This window comes from Telmatherina bonti, assembly GCF_933228915.1.
Source record: "Telmatherina bonti genome assembly, chromosome: 3".
Taxonomy (NCBI): Eukaryota; Metazoa; Chordata; class Actinopteri; order Atheriniformes; family Telmatherinidae; genus Telmatherina; species Telmatherina bonti.
This window is the reverse complement of record NC_136621.1, coordinates 42035669-42058518: the sequence shown is the minus strand read 5'-3', so window position 1 is coordinate 42058518 and position 22850 is coordinate 42035669. Positions and strand designations below refer to the sequence as shown.

At 51.9% G+C, this 22850-nt stretch overlaps 1 protein-coding gene across 1 annotated transcript in view; it reads right to left on the bottom strand.

Annotated features, from left to right (window-relative positions):
- LOC306774641 (voltage-gated delayed rectifier potassium channel KCNH1-like) overlaps nt 1-22401 on the bottom strand; it is a gene marked incomplete at both ends in the record, with an annotated part of 36258 nt that extends 13857 nt beyond the window's left edge. The window contains 6 exons of the mRNA XM_079264781.1: nt 8884-9276; nt 10606-10724; nt 11056-11184; nt 11492-11598; nt 11668-11791; nt 22329-22401. Of these exons, the coding sequence (XP_079120907.1) occupies nt 8884-9276; nt 10606-10724; nt 11056-11184; nt 11492-11598; nt 11668-11791; nt 22329-22401 (945 nt within the window). The remainder of the gene's footprint in view (nt 1-8883; nt 9277-10605; nt 10725-11055; nt 11185-11491; nt 11599-11667; nt 11792-22328) is intronic.
- Between the last annotated feature and the right edge of the window lie 449 nt (nt 22402-22850).

Sequence of the window (22850 nt, the reverse complement as noted above, 5' to 3'; positions counted from 1 at the left end):
AATATCAAAAGGATTTAAATTTATGTATCTTATAAAATTAGTAGAATAAATAAATTTAAAAATAAAATAATTTGTCATTATTTTGGAGAAAACTAAAAAATCATTAACCCTTTCATGCATGAATTAATAAAAAACAATGCAACAATATTTTAAATACAGTATTTTATCACTACAGACATATGCAATGAAACTTTTTTGTTTATTAGTGATATTTAGAAGTTATCATGATTTATTTTAATTTATTCTAAAATATTTATAAAAATTATACTTATATTATGTGGAGCTTCCATAAAATGAAGCTGCAGCTCTTATCACAGTTCGAGATTGAGAAGATGTTCATGCTGTGGCAAAGGGGACGCTGAGTCGAATGGGACTGCTAACATCTCCTCAGAGATTGGGTACCAAGCGCCAATGCAGTTGGATAAGAGAGTAACTGACCTGAAAGATAAGATCATGGCTAAGATGAGAGCCTGCCAACCCCGACACCCAGATAATTAGCGATGTACCACCAGAAAGTCTGCTAGCTGATGTGAAAGCAGCAATAAGTATGATCCCAACTGCAACTGTTGCTGAGCTGATATACAGTCCAGCAACAGTTATTCTGGAGATGCTCAGCAGACGTAACATCTATATGAAGGGCAAGAAGGAGGCACAGTGGAAGAGAAGGTTGGAAGGCAAAATAAAGGCTGTTTGAAGGGAAGTTAGCCATCTGTCAGAACTCCAGAAGGGTAAAACTATGAAAGGGATAACCCAGAGGTACAGCCAGACCTACATACCTGAGGCTCTGGAAACTGCCAAACAAAGACTCCAAGCATTGGCTCCACGACTGAGGAGATACACAAGAGAAATAGAGGCCAGGCAAATAAACCAGCTATTCTTGACAAACCCAGCTAAAGTGTTCTCCCAGTTCCAGTGTAATACTACACAAGCTAACCCACCAAGACTGGATGAACAGTCCTGATACTGAAAGACCCCCACAAGGGATCAGTCCCATCCAACTATCAGCTAATAATCTGCCTCTCAACAACATGGAAGCTCCTGTCAGGCCTCATAGTGGCTAAGGTAAGTGGGCACATGGATCATTACATGGCAGAGACACAGAAAGGCATTGGCAGAGTAACCAGAGGAGCCAAACATCAGCTACTGGTTGACAGAACAGTCGCTCGAGACTGCAAAACCAGACAGACAAACCTGTGCACCGCCTGGATTGACTACCAGAAGGCCTACGACTCAATGCCACACACATGGATCCTGGAATGTCTGAAGCTGTACAAGATCAAACTCAATGAGGCTGTGGCAGACCACCCTGGAGGCCAACTTCAAGCCAACAGTGCATGTCTCCATCAAATGTGGCATATATCAAAGAGATACCCTATCCCAGCTGCTGCTCTGTAGACGTCTGAACCCCCTCAGCCAACTAATCAACAATATGGATACAATATGGATACCGACTCAGGAATGGAACCACCATCAGCCGCCTCCTGTACATGGATGACATCAAGCTGTACGCTAAGAGTGAGCGGGACATCGACTCACTGATCCACACCACCAGGATCTACAGCAGGGACATCGGAATGTCATTCAGACTGGAGAAATGTGGGCATGAGAAATGTAGAGAAATGCCCTCTATACGGAGGGCATTGCACTCCCAGAGGGCAGGATAACAGATGTGGAGGAAAGCTACAAGTACCTGGGCATACCACAGGCGAATGGTAACCATGAAGAAGCTGCAAGGAAAGCTGCCACAGCTACATACCTGCAGCGACTGAGGCAAGTACTGAGAAGTCAGCTCAATGGCAAGAACAAGATCCAGGCAGTTAACAGCTACGCTCTGCCAGTGATCCGATACCCTGCTGGGATAATAAGCTGGCTAAAGGAGGAAGCTCAGAACACGGATGTCGAAACACGGAAGCTTCTCACCATGCATGGAGGGTTCCACCCCAAGTCCAGTGTCCAGCGACTATACACTAAGAGCAAAGAAGGGGCCGGGGACTAATGAGCATCAGGGCCACTATCCAAGATGAAACATCCAAGCTCCATGAATACATCAGGAAGAGGGCACCAAGGGATGAAGCACTTAGCGAATGACAATGGAGTCTGGAGGAACAAGAGATGGAAGAACCATCATGGGAGGGAAAGCTCCTGCATGGGATGTACCACCAGCAGATCACCGAAGTGGCCGATATAAACAAGTCCTATCAATGGCTGGAGAGGGCTGGACTGGAGGACAGCAAAGAGACACTAATCATGGCAGCACAGGAGCAGGCCCTGAACACCAGAGTCATCGAGGCCCAGATCTACCAGACCAGGCAGGATCCCAGGTGCATACTATGCAAAGGAGCCCTGAAACAATCCAGCACCTCACAGCTGGGTGCAAGATACTGGCAGGCAAAGAATACATGGAGCTCCATAACCAAGTAGCCGGCATAGTGTACAGGAACATCTGTCCAGAATATGGACTGGAGACCCTTAAGTCCCAGTGGGAAACTCCCCCCAAGGTGGTGGAGAATGAGAGGGCTAAGATCCTCTGGGACTTCCAGATCCAGACAGATAAAATGGTGGTGGCCAACCAAGCGGACATAGTGATCATGGAGAAGCAGCAGAGGAAAGCCGTAGGGATCGATGGATCCATCCCCAATGATGGAAATATCAGGAAAAAGGAGAAAGTGGAGAAGTACCAAGGCCTCAAGGAAGACCTGGAGAAGGCCTGGAGGGTGAAAGCAGCAGTAGTACCCATAGTGATGGGAGCACTGGGGGCCGTGTCCCCCACTCTGGAGACGTGGCCCCAACAGATACCTGTTGAAACATCAGACATCTCCGTCCAGAAGAGATCAGTCCTAGGAACAGCTGAGATACTGCGTAGGACCCTCAAACTCCCAGGACTCTGGTACAGAACCCGATCTGGAGAGATGAACAGCCACCTGCCCTACCCTGGGGAGATGGGAGGGGGGGGTGAGGGAGGAGTTTTTTTTAAAAATATATATAAAACCTAATTTTATTTGCAGTCACAAAAAACCTGAGTAGGCATGAACAAGCTGTTGTTCCTGTCTGACTGACAGAACACGTTAATAACTAAACAATGAATGCATGAAATCATACAACTGTTTCATGCAGATCATCTTCAGAAGATTAGCTACTTTGTCCGTCAAGCTGAGTACAACAGCTGGAACAAGAACAAGCAGGAATGCCAGTCAGGAAAGGTCAAACTGCACAAGCTAAAATGGAATGAAGAAGGCAAAAACCAGGAAAAATGGGCTTTAAATGCAGAAGAGGATGACAGTAGGATGATGGACTGAGCAGGAAGATGATGCTGAACTAGTTTCACCCTCACATTCAGATCAATGATTCTTGACTGAATTAAGTTGTGACTTTCTCATCCTTCCCTCTTGTTCTTAAATATAGTCAGTATGAAAGATGTATAAACTTGTCTGGAATGTGTTTATGAAACATTGATGCAGCACCTGCCACACGAAGTTTCTCTTATTGTCACAGCTCTGCCCATCAACAGGATGTTCCCAGAATGCACTGCAGCAACATGTCTTCCACACACAAATTACAACATGATTTATGTTATGTTGGGAGGAATGCACACTTATGTAAACGTAGAGCATAGCTGAACTTCTCTCTACTTAGCATTAGCAACTAATGTGGGAGCCCACTGCATTAACGTTAGCTGTTAATATAAGAACCCTAGGTCTAAGCGCTAGCTGCTAATGTTTTAGCCCTAGGTCTTGGTGCTAGCTGCTGATGTTTGAGCCCTAGGTCTTAGCGTTAGCTGCTAATGTGGGAGCCCTAGTTCTTAGCGTTAGTTGCTAATGTAGGGGCCCTAGGTGTTAACGCTAGCTGTTAATGTGGGAGCCCTAGGTCTTAGCGTTAGCTAAAAATTCTTGGAGCCCTAGGTCTTAGCACGAGCTGCAAATGTGGGAGCCCTAGTTCTTAGCGTTAGCTGTTAATGTGGGAGCCCTAGGTCTTAGCATTAGCTGTTAATGTGGGAGCTCTAGGTCTTAGCTGTTAATGTGGGAGCCCTAGGTCTTAGCTGTTAATGTGGGAGCCCTAGGTCTTAGCATTAGCTGTTAATGTGGGAGCTCTAGGTCTTAGCTGTTAATGTGGGAGCCCTAGGTCTTAGCATTAGCTGTTAATGTGGGAGCTCTAGGTCTTAGCTGTTAATGTGGGAGCCCTAGGTCTTAGTGTTAGGCTGTTAATGTGGGAGCCCTAGTTCTTAGTGTTAGCTGTTAATGTGAGAGCCCTAGGTCTTAGCGTTAGCTGCTAATGTAGGAGCTCTAGGTCTTAGCTGTTAATGTAGGAGCCCTAGTTCTTAGTGTTAGCTGTTAATGTGGGAGCCCTAGGTCTTAGCGTTAGCTGCTAATGTAGGAGCCCTAGTTCTTAGCTTTAGCTGCTAATGTAGGAGCCCTAGGTCTTAGCTGTTAATGTGAGAGCCCTAGTTCTTAGCGTTCGCTGTTAATGTGGGAGCCCTAGGTCCTAGCGTTAGCTGCTAATGTACGAGTCCTAGTTCTTAGCGTTAGCTGTTAATGTAGGAGCCCTAGTTCTTAGCGTTAGCTGCTAATGTAGGAGCCCTAGGTCTTAGCTGTTAATGTGGGAGCCCTAGGTCTTAGCGTTAGTTGTTAATGTGGGAGTCCTAGGTCTTACTGTTAGTTGCTAATGTAGGAGCCCTAGTTCTTAGCATTAGCTGCTAATGTAGGAGCCCTAGGTCTTAGCTGTTAATGTGGGAGCCCTAGGTCTTAAGCTGTTAATGTGGGAGCCCTAGTACTTATCGTTAGCTGCTAATGTAGGAGCTCTAGGTCTTAGCTGTTAATGTAGGAGCCCTAGTTCTTAGTGTTAGCTGTTAATGTGGGAGCCCTAGGTCTTAGCGTTAGCTGCTAATGTAGGAGCTCTAGGTCTTAGCTGTTAATGTAGGAGCCCTAGTTCTTAGTGTTAGCTGTTAATGTGGGAGCCCTAGTTCTTAGCGTTAGCTGTTAATGTGAGAGCCCTAGGTCTTAGCGTTAGCTGCTAATGTGGGAGCCCTAGTTCTTAGTGTTAGCTGAAATTGTTGGAGCACTGAATCTTGTGATTTTGTTTTTTTTGGGGAGGGTTATTTGAAATCTAAATATTTTTCTGGAATAAAACAAAGTTGTTGGATGAATTTTAAATTTTTCTTTGTTTTTACTGCTAGTACTGCCAGCACAAACCTTATCTGTTTATGTTCATCTATTTGATCTTGTGGTTTAACCTAAAACTAGCAGAACTTATGCACTGGTGAGACGTGTCATCTTGTCATAGTATGTCATAGTACTAATGTGTTGTGAAGGTTAACTTAGGGTAATACTGTCCATCAGCCACATAGTGCAACCACACTGCATAGTCTTCAGCTTCACACCTCTGTAAACAGACCGTGGCCACTGCAGGTCATGTAAATACATGGCAGCATGAAAACCAAACAACACAGACATGTAAAAATAGTTCAGATTAGATCATTCAACAGTCAAATGTTCAGAATGTTGCCACTCGTGGTTTACATTTTAATTTTCTTTATTAAAACCCGCAGAAGGACAGTGATAATATTATTTGCTGCCAATACTGTTGGAAAATGTTAATCTTGCTTTGTTGTTACTTTAAAATAAAATGAAAATAAATGTCACTTTAATTTTGCAAGATAATATTCTCAAAGTCTTTCCAGTTAAAGTCTGATTCATTATAAATAATTCTTTATTTATTATGATCCAAATTAGTCCAACTTATAATAACTATACACCATTTTATTAGAATTTTATTTTATTAGAATTTTGACCTAGCAAAGACAAACCTCAATCCGAACAAGAATCAAACCAACAGTCCAACACTGGTCCAAAATTAATGGTAGATGAGCTTAACGTGACATTATACGTCGAGTTACTCAATTTTCTTTTTTTTTTTCACTGTACTGAATTGTTATTATCATAATACTACCATCCAGAACAGGAACAACTTCCTGGATACTACCATCCAGAACAGGAACAACATTCTGGATACTACCATCCAGAACCGGAACTTTTCATCACTCCAAGAGAACAAACATGCAACAAACACCACAATGTAGCCGAGACACTGTGGATTCATTACCAATGGATCTGGAATCTGATAGTGGATCCATATAAGATGGATGTCAGACCAGAACATCAGCTTCTGTCTGGAGGTCCGGCCCTGGAGATCTACCATCCTGCAGGTTTATCTTTTTTTTTTCCACTGTACTGAATTGTTGTTATCATTATACTACCATCCAGAACAGGAACAACTTCCTAGATACTACCATCCAGAACAGGAACAACTTCCTGGATACTACCATCCAGAACAGGAACAACTTCCTGGATACTACCATCCAGAACAGGAACATCTTCCTGGATACTACCATCCAGAACAGGAACATCTTCCTGGATACTACCATCCAGAACAGGAACAACATTCTGGATACTACCATCCAGAACAGGAACAACATTCTGGATACTACCATCCAGAACAGGAACATCTTCCTGGATACTACCATCCAGAACGGGAACAACATTCTGGATACTACCACCCAGAACAGGAACAACATTCTGGATACTACCATCCAGAACAGGAACAACATTCTGGATACTACCATCCAGAACAGGAACATCTTCCTGAATACTACCATCCAGAACGGGAACAACATTCTGGATACTACCATCCAGAACAGGAACAACATTCTGGATACTACCACCCAGAACGGGAACAACATTCTGGATACTACCATCCAGAACAGAAACAACATTCTGGATACTACCATCCAGAACAGGAACAACATTCTGGATACTACCATCCAGAACAGGAACAACATTCTGGATACTACCACCCAGAACGGGAACAACATTCTGGATACTACCACCCAGAACGGGAACAACGTTCTGGATACTACCACCCAGAACTGGAACAACATTCTGGATACTACCATCCAGAACAGGAACAACATTCTGGATACTACCATCCAGAACAGGAACAACTTCCTGGATACTACCATCCAGAACAGGAACAACTTCCTGGATACTACCATCCAGAACAGGAACATCTTCCTGGATACTACCATCCAGAACGGGAACAACATTCTGGATACTACCACCCAGAACAGGAACAACATTCTGGATACTACCACCCAGAACAGGAACAACATTCTGGATACTACCATCCAGAACAGGAACAACATTCTGGATTCTACCATCCAGAACAGGAACAACGTTCTGGATACCACCATCCAGACCAGGAACAACATTCTGGATACTACCATCCAGAACCGGAAAAACATTCTGGATACTATCATCCAGAACAGGAACAACATTCTGGATACTACCATTCAGAACAGGAACTACATTCTGGATACTACCATCCAGAACAGGAACAACATCCTGGATACTACCATCCAGAACAGGAACAACATTCTGGATACTACCATCCAGAACAGGAACAACATCCTGGATACTACCATCCAGACCAGGAACAACATTCTGGATACTATCATCCAGACCAGGAACAACATTCTGGATACTACCATCCAGACCAGGAACAACATTCTGGATACTACCATCCAGAACAGGAACATCTTCCTGGATACTACCATCCAGAACAGGAACAACATTCTGGATACTACCATCCAGAACAGGAACAACATACTGGATACTACCATCCAGAACAGGAACAACATTCTGGATACTACCATCCAGAACAGGAACAACATTCTGGATACTACCATCCAGAACAGGAACAACGTTCTGGATACTACCATCCAGAACAGGAACATCTTCCTGGATATTACATCCAGAACAGGAACAACGTCCTGGATACTACCATCCAGAACAGGAACAACGTTCTGGATACTACCATCCAGAACAGGAACATCTTCCTGGATACTACCATCCAGAACAGGAACATCTTCCTGGATACTACCATCCAGAACAGGAACAACGTCCTGGATACTACCATCCAGAACAGGAACAACGTTCTGGATACTACCATCCAGAACAGGAACATCTTCCTGGATACTACCATCCAGAACAGGAACAACGTCCTGGATACTACCATCCAGAACAGGAACAACGTCCTGGATACTACCATCCAGAACAGGATCAACGTTCTGGATACCACCATCCAGACCAGGAACAACATTCTGGATACTATCATCCAGAACAGGAACAACATTCTGGATACTACCATCCAGACCAGGAACAACATTCTGGATACTACCATCCAGAACCGGAACTTTTCATCACTCCAAGAGAACAAACATGAAACAAACACCACAATGTAGCCGAGACACTGTGGATTCATTATCAATGGATCTGAAATCTGATAGTGGATCCATATAAGATGGATGTCAGACCAGAACATCAGCTGCTGTCTGGAGGTCCGGCCCTGGAGATCTACCATCCTGCAGGTTTAAGGTGCACGTCTTCTCCAACACACCTGAATGAGATGTATGAGTTCCCTCCATCCATCTCTGCAGATGCCTGGTAGCCAGATGTTTTACTGATCCAGGTGTGGTGGAAGGCAGGTGCATCTAGATCCAGCTCCAGGCCTGGATTTGGAAACCTTTGATTTTGTCTTCACACTGTTTTCATCTTTCTATTCTAACAGAATCATCAGTTTTTGTTCCCATTTCAGTTTCCAGTTCATCACACAGCAGTTTGCTGGTTGTCGACATGGAGACCACGCCGCTGCCATCCATTCCCTCTCCGAACACGCATGACAAGCGGCAGGTCTGCACGGCTCTGAAACACGCTTCACAGAGCAAAACTCCACCTGACGGAGGAGCTGTGAAGAAAAGCAGAAGCACCCTGCAGCTCTCGGCTCGGTAAAGACGCCTTTCTGTCTCTTATAAGACAAATGAAGTCCACTGACCTCATCCACGTTGTCAAAGGCATTGATGACATCATAGGGCAGGCAGGACAGCAGGTCGATGACGAACCAGGTCTTCACGTAGTTCATGCGGATGAGTTTGGGGTCAGAGATCACCTCCCCAGCCGGACCAACGAAAGTGGTGTGGAAGTTGAGGACGATGTCCACCAGGAAGATGACGTCCACGATGCTGTCCACCACCAGCCAGGTGACGTTGTTCTGCTTGGTCTTGAAGGAGACGTTGTAGGGCACCATGATGGCCGTGTAGACGGTGAGGATGAGGATGACCCAGTCCCAGGTGGTCTTGAAGAGGCAGTAGTGCAGGACGATGTGGGGGGGGGTCTTTGGGGTTTCCTGTTTGTACTGAGGCAAGATGTCTGAGCCCAGCTGGAGAACCTGAAACACAAAGCAGGGTCTGCATCTAAACATGGAAACAAAGAGCTGAAACGCCAGATCGTCAGAGATTTATTCCAGTAAAACTGAGAGACGACATCTGCAAACCAGGCTGGGAGCAGAGCGGAGCATGCTACCCCACCAGAGGACCAGTCCCAGCTGGAATGGGGAAACCTCCAGAGCAGTGATGCGCTGATAAGAGCCTACCTCCTGACTATCAGGTCTCTTGATCAGGTTGCATCCTGAAGGAGGAAGAACCAAGCTCTGCAGCTAGTCTCTTTAGCTCCACTCATGAGATTTCACCATAATCATCATTATTTTATTTGAGATGAAATGAAATTATTAATCATCAATTCGATAAGAATACAGAATCATAATCTGTAAACTGACTGGAACCATTTCAGTCATGCAGGAATAAGCCGGGCCGGCATCGTGTTCGGGAACTTGCCTCCCGTTAATCCCAGCTGCTGACATGATTCCTGTCCTTTTCCCTCTGGTTGTCTCTGACCTTATAGGAGAAGTATTTATGTTCTGAGTTGTACTTCATGAAGCACCTTATGGTTTCATCCCCACGGGTTTCTATTACATCTCTAATTGTGTTTCTTATCTTGTTCTGTTGGAGACCAACGTTGAAGTCACCACCATTAAAATGCCTGGATTGTTGGTTATCACCGATTCACAGATGTGTTTATACAGTTGCAGAAAAGGTTTATAGGACATTTTCATCTTGCTACCGACCACGACGTGTAAACATTCACAGCGCAGACGAACCGCTGATCCATGGGCCACATAAGTTCCACTTGTGTTTCATCGCTGCAGAGCGGCAACCTAAAACCGGTTGGTTTGTGTCTGCAGTGTGGAGGGAGGAAAGGCTGGGTCCTCCAGGCTGCTGTTCGGTGCATGAGCACAATCAACAACCATCAGGACCTCCGGATGGAGGGCGGGCTACCCTCTGGTCCACCAGGGTAAACTCAACCGGAAGGCACAAAGCCGGGGCGCTTCTACGAATACGGCCACGAGCGCTCGGCGCCTCAGACCAGGAGCAACTCCAGAGTGGAAGAAGGTCCAGCCCTTCTCCGGGATAGTGGTTTCAGAGCCCGAACCAGAACCTCGTCCTCAAAGCTAGCTGCTGTAGCCGAGGATGGGACTGCCAGGGTCTGCACCTTCAGCCGCCGCCCAGCTCACACTGCACCCGACCCTTACGGCCCTTCCCCGGGTCCACAGGAGCCCGCTTCAGTTTCATGTCAAGATTAAATGACATGACATGAAATGATTTGTTCAAATTGAAATTAAATAGGAAAATTGTATTACAACTTGAATGAAACATCTCACCTCAGCAAGCCGCGAGTGTTTGTGGACGTTCTCTCCTTTATGGACTGTGGGAGCGAGCTGCTGAAGGACTCCACGACTGCTGGTCAAAGCTCGGGTCAGACGGGCAAACTTGCCCCAACCTGCCGATGAAACCCCCGTCAGCAGGTTAAACACTTCCATAAACAGCCGCGTTTAATCTCCACTGCAGCGGCGTTCGCCTGAAATAGCTCTGACAAACACAGCAGAACTAAACGTTTCCGGACTTCCAGGGAAAACCGGAGCTTTCTTTGGCCTGAAAGTCTGGCTTTCGTCATGCTGGTCAGGAAGAACCACGCCGGCTTCGCCGGCAGGAAAAGACAAGCAGCACCATATTTGGGTCAAACGAAGGCAAGCAGAGCGAGCTGAATTCCAGCTCCCAGAAGGTGGACCTGGCCTCGTTTTTGCTCCCCCCACCAAGCAGCCGTGACTTACCTCTGGATGAGTCGTCTTCTATTGGCTGCTTGAAGGCTGTGATGTCGCTGAAGGTGCAGAGAAACAGGACGACCTTGTCCTGCTCGTTCCTGATTGGAGCAATCTTTACGAAGAACCAGACCGGCATCCCTGCAGCGGGAACAGGAGGGCAGTCAGCAGGCGGGAAAAAATCCGCTTTCATACGATGCTGATGTACGACTCATCCCGCTCCTGCAGCAACAACCCTTCTCCCTGACCTGAAGCATCTACGGGAACTTTTCGTTCAGAGTCGTAAAGCATGACGAGATGAGTTGTTTATGGAGGGGAACCGTAGGTCTACCATCAACACTGCCGTGTTTCTCTCTGACGTGGACCGGCAGGGTGCATCTGATCCCCCTGCTGACGCCTCATCCTTCGCCTTTTTAACCCTTTCCCTCAGCTCGTGGACTCTACTTACGGTTTTTCTTGTACATCAAGATCTCGAAGGAGTTCATCTCGTAGTTCTCAAAGGTCTGTCGAACCTTCTCGCTCATCTCCTTGTCTGTCAGCTCGCCGTACAGGAAGCTGCAAGACAAACAAAGTCTGCGGCTCATGTTGCGTGCAGACGATACGATGTGGGGGCTGGGGGGCTACCTGCAGGTGCTGCTCTTCTGCATGACCTCCGCTCGATGGTAACCGGACAGTTTGCAGAATCCATCGTTGCTGTAGACGATGGGCCAGTCCACGATCTGAGCATTTCCCAGCACAAAGTTCGTATCTGAGCAGAAGAACCTTTGTTCAAATCTTTTACTCTGCTAGCAGGTCCGCAGTCGGGTCCGCAAGTTCGCAGTTGGGTCTGCAGTCGGGTCCGCAGTCGGGTCTGCAGGTCCGCAGTCGGGTCTGCAGTCGGGTGCAAAGTCAGGTCCGCAGTCGGTGCTACAGTCAGGTGCAAAGTCAGGTCCGCAGTCGGGTCTGCAGTCGGGTCTGCAGGTCCGCAGTCGGGTCTGCAGTCGGGTCTGCAGGTCGGCAGTTTGGTCTGCAGTCGGGTCCGCAGTCGGGTCCACAGGTTCGCAGTTGGGTCTGCAGTTGGGTCCGCAGGTCCGCAGTCGGTGCTACAGTCAGGTGCAAAGTCAGGTTCGCAGTCGGGTCTGCAGCCAGGTCTGCAGGTCCGCAGTCGGGTCTGCAGTCGGGTCCGCAGTCGGGTCTGCAGTCGGGTCTGCTGGTCTGCAGTCGGGTCTGCAGGTCCGCAGTCGGGTCTGCAGTCGGGTCCGCAGTTGGGTCTGCAGTCGGGTCCGCAGGTCCGCAGTCGGGTCTGCAGTCGGGTCTGCAGTCGGGTCTGCAGTCGGGTCTGCTGGTCTGCAGCCAGGTCTGCAGGTCCGCAGTCGGGTCTGCAGTCGGGTCCGCAGTTGGGTCTGCAGTCGGGTCCGCAGGTCCGCAGTTGGGTCTGCAGTCGGGTCCGCAAGTCCGCAGTCGGGTCTGCAGTCGGGTCCGCAGGTCCGCAGTTGGGTCTGCAGTCGGGTCCGCAGGTCCGCAGTCGGGTCTGCAGTCGGGTCCGCAGGTCCGCGGTCGGGTCTGCAGTCGGGTCCGCAGGTGAGTCTGCAGTCGGGTCCGCAGTCGGTGCCACAGTCGGGGTCCGAAGTCAGGTCTGCAGTCGAGTCTGCAGTCGGGTCTGCAGTCGGGTCCGAAGTCAGGTTCGCAGTCGGGTCTGCAGTCAGGTTCGCAGGTCCGCAGTCGGGTCTGCAGGTCCGCAGTCGGGTCTGCAGTCGGGTCTGCAGGTCTGCAGATGGGTCTGCAGTCAGGTCTGCTGGTCTGCAGTTGGGTCTGCAGTCGGGTCTGCAGGTCTGCAGTTGGGTCTGCAGTCGGGTCTGCAGGTCTGCAGTCGGGTCTGCAGTCAGGTCTGCAGTCGGGTCTGCTGGTCTGCAGTTGGGTCTGCAGTCAGGTCTGCAGTCGGGTCTGCAGTCGGGTCTGCTGGTCTGCAGTCGGGTCTGCAGTCAGGTCTGCAGGTCTGCAGTCGGGTCTGCAGTCAGGTCTGCAGTCGGGTCTGCTGGTCTGCAGTTGGGTCTGCAGTCGGGTCTGCAGTCGGGTCTGCAGTCAGGTCTGCTGGTCTGCAGTTGGGTCTGCAGTCGGGTCTGCAGTCAGGTCTGCAGGTCGGCAGTCGGGTCCGCAGGTTCGCAGTTTGGTCTGCAGTCGGGTCCGCAGTCGGGTCTGCAGTCGGGTCTGCAGTCGGGTCCGCAGTCGGGTCCGCAGTCGGGTCTGCAGGTCCGCAGTCGGGTCCGCAGTCGGGTCTGCAGGTCCGCAGTCGGGTCGGCAGGTTCGCAGTTTGGTCTGCAGTTGGGTCTGCAGTCGGGTCCGCAGTCGGGTCTGCAGGTCCGCAGTCGGGTCTGCAGTCGGGTCCGCAGTCAGGTCCGCAGTCGGGTCCGCAGGTCCGCAGTCGGTGCTACAGTCAGTTGCAAAGTCAGGTTCGCAGTCGGGTCTGCAACCAGGTCTGCAGGTCTGCAGTTGGGTCTGCAGTCAGGTCTGCAGTCGGGTCTGCAGGTCCGCAGTTGGGTCTGCAGTCAGGTCTGCAGGTCCGCAGTTGGGTCTGCAGTCAGGTCTGCAGGTCCGCAGTTGGGTTTGCAGTCAGGTCTGCAGTCGGGTCTGCAGTCGGGTCCGCAGCCGGGTCTGCAGTCGGGTCCGCAGGTCCGCAGTCGGGTCTGCAGGTCCGCAGTCGGGTCTGCAGTCGGGTCTGCAGTCGGGTCTGCAGTCGGGTCTGCAGTCGGGTCCGCAGGTCCGCAGTCGGGTCTGCAGTCGGGTCCGCAGGTCCGCAGTCGGGTCTGCAGGTCCGCAGTCGGGTCTGCAGTCGGGTCCGCAGGTCCGCAGTCGGGTCTGCAGTCGGGTCCGCAGATCCGCAGTCGGGTCTGCAGTCGGGTCCGCAGGTCCGCAGTCGGGTCTGCAGTCGGGTCCGCAGGTCCGCAGTCGGGTCTGCAGTCGGGTCCGCAGATCCGCAGTCGGGTCTGCAGTCGGGTCCGCAGGTCCGCAGTCGGGTCTGCAGTCGGGTCCGCAGGTCCGCAGTCGGGTCTGCAGTCGGGTCCGCAGGTCCGCAGTCGGGTCTGCAGTCGGGTCCGCAGGTCCGCAGTCGGGTCCGCAGTCGGGTCCGCAGTCGGGGTCCGAAGTCAGGTCCTCAGTCGAGTCTGCAGTCAGGTCTGCAGGTCTGCAGTTGGGTCTGCAGTCAGGTCTGCAGGTCTGCAGTTGAGTCTGCAGTCGGGTCCGAAGTCAGGTTCGCAGTCGGGTCTGCAGTCGGGTCTGCAGTCAGGTCTGCAGTCAGGTCTGCAGGTCTGCAGTTGAGTCTGCAGTCGGGTCCGAAGTCAGGTTCGCAGTCGGGTCTGCAGTCGGGTCTGCAGGTCTGCAGTTGGGTCTGCAGTCAGGTCTGCTGGTCTGCAGTTGGGTCTGCAGTCAGATCTGCTGGTCTGCAGTCAGGTCTGCAGTTGGGTCTGCAGTCAGGTCTGCTGGTCTGCAGTCAGGTCTGCTGGTCTGCAGTTGGGTCTGCAGTCAGATCTGCTGGTCTGCAGTCAGGTCTGCAGTCGGGTCTGCAGTCAGGTCTGCAGGTCTGCAGTTGGGTCTGCAGTCGGGTCTGCAGTCAGGTCTGCAGGTCTGCAGTTGAGTCTGCAGTCGGGTCTGCAGTCAGGTCTGCAGGTCTGCAGTTGGGTCTGCAGTCAGGTCTGCAGTTGGGTCTGCAGTCAGGTCTGCAGTTGGGTCTGCAGTCGGGTCTGCAGTCGGGTCTGCAGTCAGGTCTGCAGGTCGGCAGTCGGGTCCGCAGGTTCGCAGTTTGGTCTGCAGTCGGGTCCGCAGTCGGGTCCGCAGTTGGGTCTGCAGTTAGGTCTGCAGTTGGGTCTGCAGTCAGGTCTGCAGTTGGGTCTGCAGTCAGGTCTGCAGTCGGGTCTGCAGTCGGGTCTGCAGTCGGGTCTGCAGTCGGGTCTGCAGTCAGGTCTGCAGGTCGGCAGTCGGGTCCGCAGGTTCGCAGTTTGGTCTGCAGTTTGGTCTGCAGTCGGGTCCGCAGTCGGGTCTGCAGGTCCGCAGTCGGGTCCGCAGTCGGGTCCGCAGTCGGGTCTGCAGGTCCGCAGTCGGGTCCGCAGTCGGGTCTGCAGGTCCGCAGTCGGGTCCGCAGTCGGGTCGGCAGGTTCGCAGTTTGGTCTGCAGTTGGGTCTGCAGTCGGGTCCGCAGTCGGGTCTGCAGGTCCGCAGTCGGGTCTGCAGTCGGGTCCGCAGTCAGGTCCGCAGTCGGGTCCGCAGGTCCGCAGTCGGTGCTACAGTCAGTTGCAAAGTCAGGTTCGCAGTCGGGTCTGCAACCAGGTCTGCAGGTCTGCAGTTGGGTCTGCAGTCAGGTCTGCAGTCGGGTCTGCAGGTCCGCAGTTGGGTCTGCAGTCAGGTCTGCAGGTCCGCAGTTGGGTTTGCAGTCAGGTCTGCAGTCGGGTCTGCAGTCGGGTCCGCAGTCGGGTCTGCAGTCGGGTCCGCAGGTCCGCAGTCGGGTCTGCAGTCGGGTCCGCAGGTCCGCAGTCGGGTCCGCAGTCGGGTCCGCAGTCAGCTCTGCAGTCGGGTCTGCAGTCGGTGCCACAGTCGGGGTCCGAAGTCAGGTCCTCAGTCGAGTCTGCAGTCAGGTCTGCAGGTCGGCAGTTGGGTCTGCAGTCGGATCTGCAGGTCGGCAGTCGGGTCCGCAGGTTCGCAGTTGGGTCTGCAGTTGGGTCCGCAGTCGGGTCCGCAGGTCCGCAGTCGGGTCTGCAGTCGGGTCCGCAGGTCCGCAGTCGGTGCTACAGTCAGGTGCAAAGTCAGGTTCGCAGTCAGGTCTGCAGGTCTGCAGTTGGGTCTGCAGTTGGGTCTGCAGTCAGGTCTGCAGTAGGGTCTGCAGGTCGGCAGTCGGGTCCGCAGTCGGGTCCGCAGTCGGGTCTGCAGGTCCGCAGTCGGGTCTGCAGTCGGGTCTGCAGGTCCGCAGTCGGGTCTGCAGGTCCGCAGTCGGGTCTGCAGTCGGGTCCGCAGTCAGCTCTGCAGTGGGGTCCGAAGTCAGGTCCTCAGTCGAGTCTGCAGTCGGGTCTGCAGTCGGGTCCGCAGTCAGCTCTGCAGTTGGGTCTGCAGTCGGGTCCGCAGCCGGGTCTGCAGTCAGGTCCGCAGTCGGGTCTGCAGGTCCGCAGTCGGGTCTGCAGGTCCGCAGTCGGGTCTGCAGGTCCGCAGTCGGGTCTGCAGTCGGGTCTGCAGTCGGGTCCGCAGTCGGGTCTGCAGTCGGGTCTGCAGTCGGGTCCGCAGTCGGGTCTGCAGTCGGGTCTGCAGTCGGGTCTGCAGTCGGGTCCGCAGTCGGGTCCGCAGTCGGGTCTGCAGGTCCGCAGTCGGGTCGGCAGGTTCGCAGTTTGGTCTGCAGTTGGGTCTGCAGTCGGGTCCGCAGTCGGGTCTGCAGGTCCGCAGTCGGGTCTGCAGTCGGGTCCGCAGTCAGGTCCGCAGTCGGGTCCGCAGGTCCGCAGTCGGGTCTGCAACCAGGTCTGTAGGTCTGCAGTTGGGTCTGCAGTCAGGTCTGCAGGTCCGCAGTTGGGTCTGCAGTCAGGTCTGCAGGTCCGCAGTTGGGTCTGCAGTCAGGTCTGCAGGTCCGCAGTCGAGTCTGCAGTCAGGTCTGCAGGTCCGCAGTTGGGTCTGCAGTCAGGTCTGCAGGTCCGCAGTTGGGTCTGCAGTCAGGTCTGCAGGTCCGCAGTTGGGTTTGCAGTCAGGTCTGCAGTCGGGTCTGCAGTCGGGTCCGCAGCCGGGTCTGCAGTCGGGTCCGCAGGTCCGCAGTCGGGTCCTCGGGTCCGCAGTCGGGTCTGCAGTTGGGTCTGCAGTCCGGTCTGCAGTCGGGTCCGCAGGTCCGCAGTCGGGTCTGCAGTCGGGTCCACAGTCGGGTCCGCAGGTCCGCAGTCGGGTCTGCAGTCGGGTCCACAGTCGGGTCCGCAGGTCCGCAGTCGGGTCTGCAGTCGGGTCCGCAGGTCCGCAGTCGGGTCTGCAGTCGGGTCTGCAGTCGGGTCCGCAGTCAGCTCTGCAGTCGGGTCTGCAGTCGGTGCCACAGTCGGGGTCCGAAGTCAGGTCCTCAGTCGAGTCTGCAGTCGGATCTGCAGGTCGGCAGTCGGGTCCGCAGGTTCGCAGTTGGGTCTGCAGTTGGGTCCGCAGTCGGGTCCGCAGGTCCGCAGTCGGGTCTGCAGTCGGGTCCGCAGGTCCGCAGTCGGGTCTGCAGTCGGGTCCGCAGGTCCGCAGTCGGTGCTACAGTCAGGTGCAAAGTCAGGTTCGCAGTCGGGTCTGCAGCCAGGTCTGCAGGTCCGCAGTCGGGTCTGCAGTCGGGTCTGCAGTCGGGTCCGCAGGTCCGCAGTCGGGTCTGCAGTCGGGTCTGCAGGTCCGCAGGCGGGTCTGCAGTCGGGTCCTCGGGTCCGCAGTCGGGTCTGCAGTCGGGTCTGCAGCCAGGTCTGCAGGTCCGCAGTCGGTGCTACAGTCAGGTGCAAAGTCAGGTTCGCAGTCAGGTCTGCAGGTCTGCAGTTGGGTCTGCAGTTGGGTCTGCAGTCAGGTCTGCAGTAGGGTCTGCAGGTCGGCAGTCGGGTCCGCAGTCGGGTCCGCAGGTCCGCAGTCGGGTCTGCAGGTCCGCAGTCGGGTCTGCAGTCGGGTCCGCAGTCGGGTCCGCAGGTCCGCAGTCGGGTCTGCAGGTCCGCAGTCGGGTCTGCAGTCGGGTCCGCAGTCGGGTCTGCAGTCGGGTCCGCAGTCAGCTCTGCAGTGGGGTCTGCAGTGGTGTCCGCAGCCGGGTCTGCAGGTCCGCAGTCGGGTCTGCAGTCGGGTCCGCAGTCGGGTCTGCAGTCGGGTCCGCAGTCAGCTCTGCAGTCGGGTCTGCAGTGGGGTCTGCAGTCGGGTCCGCAGTCGGGTCTGCAGTCGGGTCCGCAGTCGGGTCTGCAGTCGGGTCCGCAGTCAGCTCTGCAGTCGGGTCTGCAGTCGGGTCCGCAGTCAGCTCTGCAGTCGGGTCCGCAGTCAGGTCCGCAGTCGGGTCCGCAGGTCCGCAGTCGGTGCTACAGTCAGTTGCAAAGTCAGGTTCGCAGTCGGGTCTGCAACCAGGTCTGTAGGTCTGCAGTTGGGTCTGCAGTCAGGTCTGCAGTCGGGTCTGTAGGTCCGCAGTTGGGTCTGCAGTCAGGTCTGCAGTCGGGTCTGTAGGTCCGCAGGTCCGCAGTCGGGTCTGCAGGTCCGCAGTCGGGTCTGCAGTCGGGTCTGCAGTCTGGTCCGCAGTCGGGTCCGCAGTCAGCTCTGCAGTGGGGTCTGCAGTGGGGTCCGAAGTCAGGTTCGCAGTCGGGTCTGCAGTCAGGTCTGCAGTTGGGTCTGCAGTCAGGTCTGCAGTCGGGTCTGCAGTCAGGTCTGCAGTTGGGTCTGCAGGTCCGCAGTCGGGTCTGCAGTCGGGTCTGCAGTCTGGTCCGCAGTCGGGTCCGCAGTCAGCTCTGCAGTGGGGTCTGCAGTGGGGTCCGAAGTCAGGTTCGCAGTCGGGTCTGCAGTCAGGTCTGCAGTTGGGTCTGCAGTCAGGTCTGCAGTCGGGTCTACATTCGGGTCTGCAGTTGGGTCCGCAGGTCCGCAGTCGGTGCTACAGTCAGGTGCAAAGTCAGGTCCTCAGTCGAGTCTGCAGTGGGGTCCGAAGTCAGGTTTGCAGTCGGGTCTGCAGTCAGGTCCGAAGTCAGGTTCGCAGTCGGGTCTGCAGTCAGGTCTGCAGTTGGGTCTGCAGTCAGGTCTGCAGTCGGGTCTACATTCGGGTCCGAAGTCAGGTTCGCAGGTCCGCAGTCGGTGCTACAGTCAGGTGCAAAGTCAGGTCCTCAGTCGAGTCTGCAGTCAAGTCTGCAGTCGGGTCCGAAGTCGGGTCCGAAGTCAGGTTTGCAGTCTGGTCCACAGTCCGGTCCGCAGTCGGGCCTCACGCCCTGTCCGAGGACACAACAGTACTGGTAGTCCTGAGGGACCGGCGGCTGCAGGGGGTGCCCGTTTACGTTCCTGCACGTCTAAGAAGAGGAGTGCAGCATGAAGAAGCAATGCGAGCCACCATGTTGCTCTGAGGTTTTCTCTGAGGTTGACCCGCCGCTCGCGACTTTACATTCGCTCCTGGGACATGGAAAGGGGCCTCGGAGGCCCCGGGATCCTGCAGGTTTTACATGTTTCCCTGCTTCAACACCTGATCCCAGGAAACAGTGACTGGTCCATCTCTCTCCGAATGAGAAACCCTCGGTGAGGCGCCACACAGGGAAAACAGACGCATGGTTTGGGGCTCCAATCCCCGCGTCTGAAGTGTAGGTGAAGATTTTCACCTCGAGACAAGAGGCTGGAAACATGTCGCTAAATGTCACCAGAAGATTCAGATCTTGAGAGGAATCTCTGTACACTAGGGACAAGGCTGGATGGAGGGGAGGTTTGGATTGAAAGCAGGTTTGATTCTCTCCTGGATGGGCTGAGGAAGATTCCAGAAGCCACAGGGAACGCTGAATGCAGGTTAAAGCTCCATCGTTGGGCTCTACAAACAGTTACAACCCAGACTAAACGGATTCCAGCTGCTTCCGTTTGCTTTATTTATTCATGGAACATGTTAAAAGGTTTACATCCACTCGTTACAGACATGATCATTAATCATTAATCCCTTTGCAATAAATAATGTAACTAATTAAAAATATATCAACCTATAATGGAAGGAGAAGCAGTTTAGTGTCTGCTGACATACATGAAGCAACTCCATGTTCGCAGAGAACACGCACAGTCACTTCATCCGCTAACTGCCATCTTTGTTTCTGTCATTTGGTATCAATAAAATCACTTTATTGTTCATTTTACTAAACAATCAAATGTATTTAAAGCTCAGTTTAAAAAAATAACTTTATAATATCAACAGTTTGTAAGTTTAAAGGAGATTTATGGCATCAGTTAACTTCGTCCAGTCAGAGGGATTCAGATAAAACCTGCATCTTCAGCCTGACTTCTGTTCAACTGTAAAACCCTGCGAGGAGAATCCCAGCATCTCTGAATACTTTTAGTCATCATATTCCACTGTAGTAAAATGTAGACGATACACAGCACTACTACATACCCAAAATGGGCAGTTAAAAGTGAAGCCAATGCAGAAGTGCATAAACCTGCAGTCCCCCCTTCATCCACTAGAGGCTGCAAAACAGAGCAAATCCCCATAGACTCCCATGTTAAAAAGACCAACTTCACAGCAGAAATAAACATGTTTACAGCAGGAATAAACATGTTTATAGCGGGAATAAACATGTTTACAGCAGAAATAAACATGTTTATAGCAGGAATAAACATGTTTACAGCAGGAATAAACATGTTTACAGCAGAAATAAACTTGTTTACAGCAGGAATAAACATGTTTACAGCAGGAATAAACATGTTTATAGCAGGAATAAACATGTTTACAGCAGGAATAAACATGTTTACAGCAGGAATGAACATGTTTACAGCAGAAATAAACATGTTTACAGCCTGGTACAAATATACATTTTAGGTTTAACAGATCAGGTTTTAAAGTAATTCAATCTCGAAGTTCGGCATATTTAGGGGTGTGTCCTTTTGATTGACAGGTACCTGATCTCCCGCTTCAAGTCAGAAGAACGTAGAACAACCGCGGTTTTTAGCCGGTTAACAACGTGACTTAGCTTTAGCCCGCTTACCTCTGTTAGCTGGTTAGCTCCCATTATCTCCAGGTTAGCTCTGTTAGCTCTTAGCTACAGAAAGCTCGGAGTTCGCTCGATGTCAATCATCCACCATGACGCTCACAGCCCCCCTCTCAGCTCCACCTCTTTGCCCATATTTGTATTTTCTGGGCGAGACGACGCGCATGTCCCTGCCAAGATGGAGATGGTAGGAACCGCCCACCGAGCTTCAATTCAGCTCTTCAGAAACCTACAGGTGACGTCACGGAGGCTCCGCCCATCTTTTATATACAGTCTATGGACACACCATAAATCATGATATACAGTATATATCGCTGTCAACAATGTTACTATTAGCCTTGTATCCTTCCATGTCTGTCTGCGTGTCCGTCTGCGTGTCCGTCTGCGTGTCCGTCTGCGTGTCCGTCTGCGTGTCCGTCTGCGTGTCTGTCTGCGTGTCTGTCTGTTCCTGGTAAAGAAGGAATGAAGAAGAGAAACAGTACAACTGAAGATATTTCATATGTTGACATAATGTCTCCAACAGAAGCGGGTTCATCTCTGAACTTCCATCTGATCGTAGTTAAACATTATTTTTAACATCCATCCTCGTTTTCATCATATCATTTAAAATCCCATCCGATGTTCTGATCGTATGTCAGTTTCTGACACGTCCACAGTTTCTCAGAGGGATGCCGCTATCGGTCAGGTGAGCAAACAAATATCACAGGACAGGTCTTTACTGACCGTCTAGTGACCGTTGATGCTTTTTAAGATGCATTGTGGGTAATTTTGAGCGCACTACTTTTTCTCTGGACATTCAGACATTCCTAGAAAATGGCGTGAGGACCAAGTAGGTCACAATGTATGGAACAGACGTCGACATTCAGACACCGCTGTCGAAACGTGGAAGTAAAGGCTGAACTCAGCGCTGCCCTCTAGTGGATGAACTGACTGGCAACGTGAAGATGCATGGACGTTCGAGGACGGAGACGTCCCGTTCCAGACAGACGTCCTGGTTTACGGACATCAGGGAGCAGAAATGGACTTTTAGGTGTCAGAAAACATTTTTGTACGGAAATATTGCAATATTTAGGGTGACGATATATCGAAATTAAAAAGCAGCATAATTTTTTCTGATCAACGGATGTTTTTGATGAGGCATGTTTTAACTTCTTTATTCCTCTTGTACACATAGAGCAGAGGCTTTTATGTATTTTGTATGAAAATTAATTTCCAGCAAAGGAAAATCGCAATTTATCGTGTCTCTAATGGAAACCGTGGAACCGCCGTGTCGTGTTTCTGGCTCCAAAACTTACGGCTGTGAAACCAGCAAACCTTTTCTAAACTGTGTGAACTTAGAATGATTTGAAATGTTTCACAAACATCCGGCTGATATTAATGATGTGGGAAAGTTGTCTCCCAGCCTGCAGCGTTTCTGTTTTCTCTTTTCATCTGCAGCTAATTTTTCCTTCATTTTCCCAAAAACTCTCAAATATTTGGAAATAAATGTATAAATAATGACAACAGCTTCACTCCTCCACCAGCTGCACCTGTGCAGGTTCACCTCGGGGATCTGCCTCGTGCAGGACCACCCGACCAGAACCACCAGAACGTTTCCACTGAATAAACCCGGAACCGGACCGGACCGGACCGGACCGCAGCTTACCGTTAGACCGGCGGACGATGTTCTCCAGGAAGGTGTTCTGAGGAGCCACGAGACCCCGCCGTCCTCCTGCCATCCTGTCCCGCAGCGCGTGATGGAGCTCGCTGTCAGATGCTCACGTATGTGCCGCACAGAGGGGGCTCGCGCTCGGCAGATGGTTGCAGCGCGAGCCTGAAGTGAGCCGTGGTTGGAGCTTCAGTGATGCTGGAGCGAGAGCGCGCGCTGCTGGTACCGTCATTACGTCACCTACTTCACTGTAACTACAAGAATGACGCCTCACACACACACACACACACACACACGCACACGCACACTAGATAGATAGAGAGACAGAAATATATAGATATAGATATAGATATAGATATAGATATATAGATATAAAGACGATAAAGACTAAATGAAACTAAACGTTGGGATGGACTGGCGAGCTGTCCAGGGTGTACCCTGCCTGTCGCCCAAAGCCTGCTGGGATAGGCTCCAGCTTCCCCGCTACCCTGAATTGGAATAAGCGGTTCAGAAAATGAA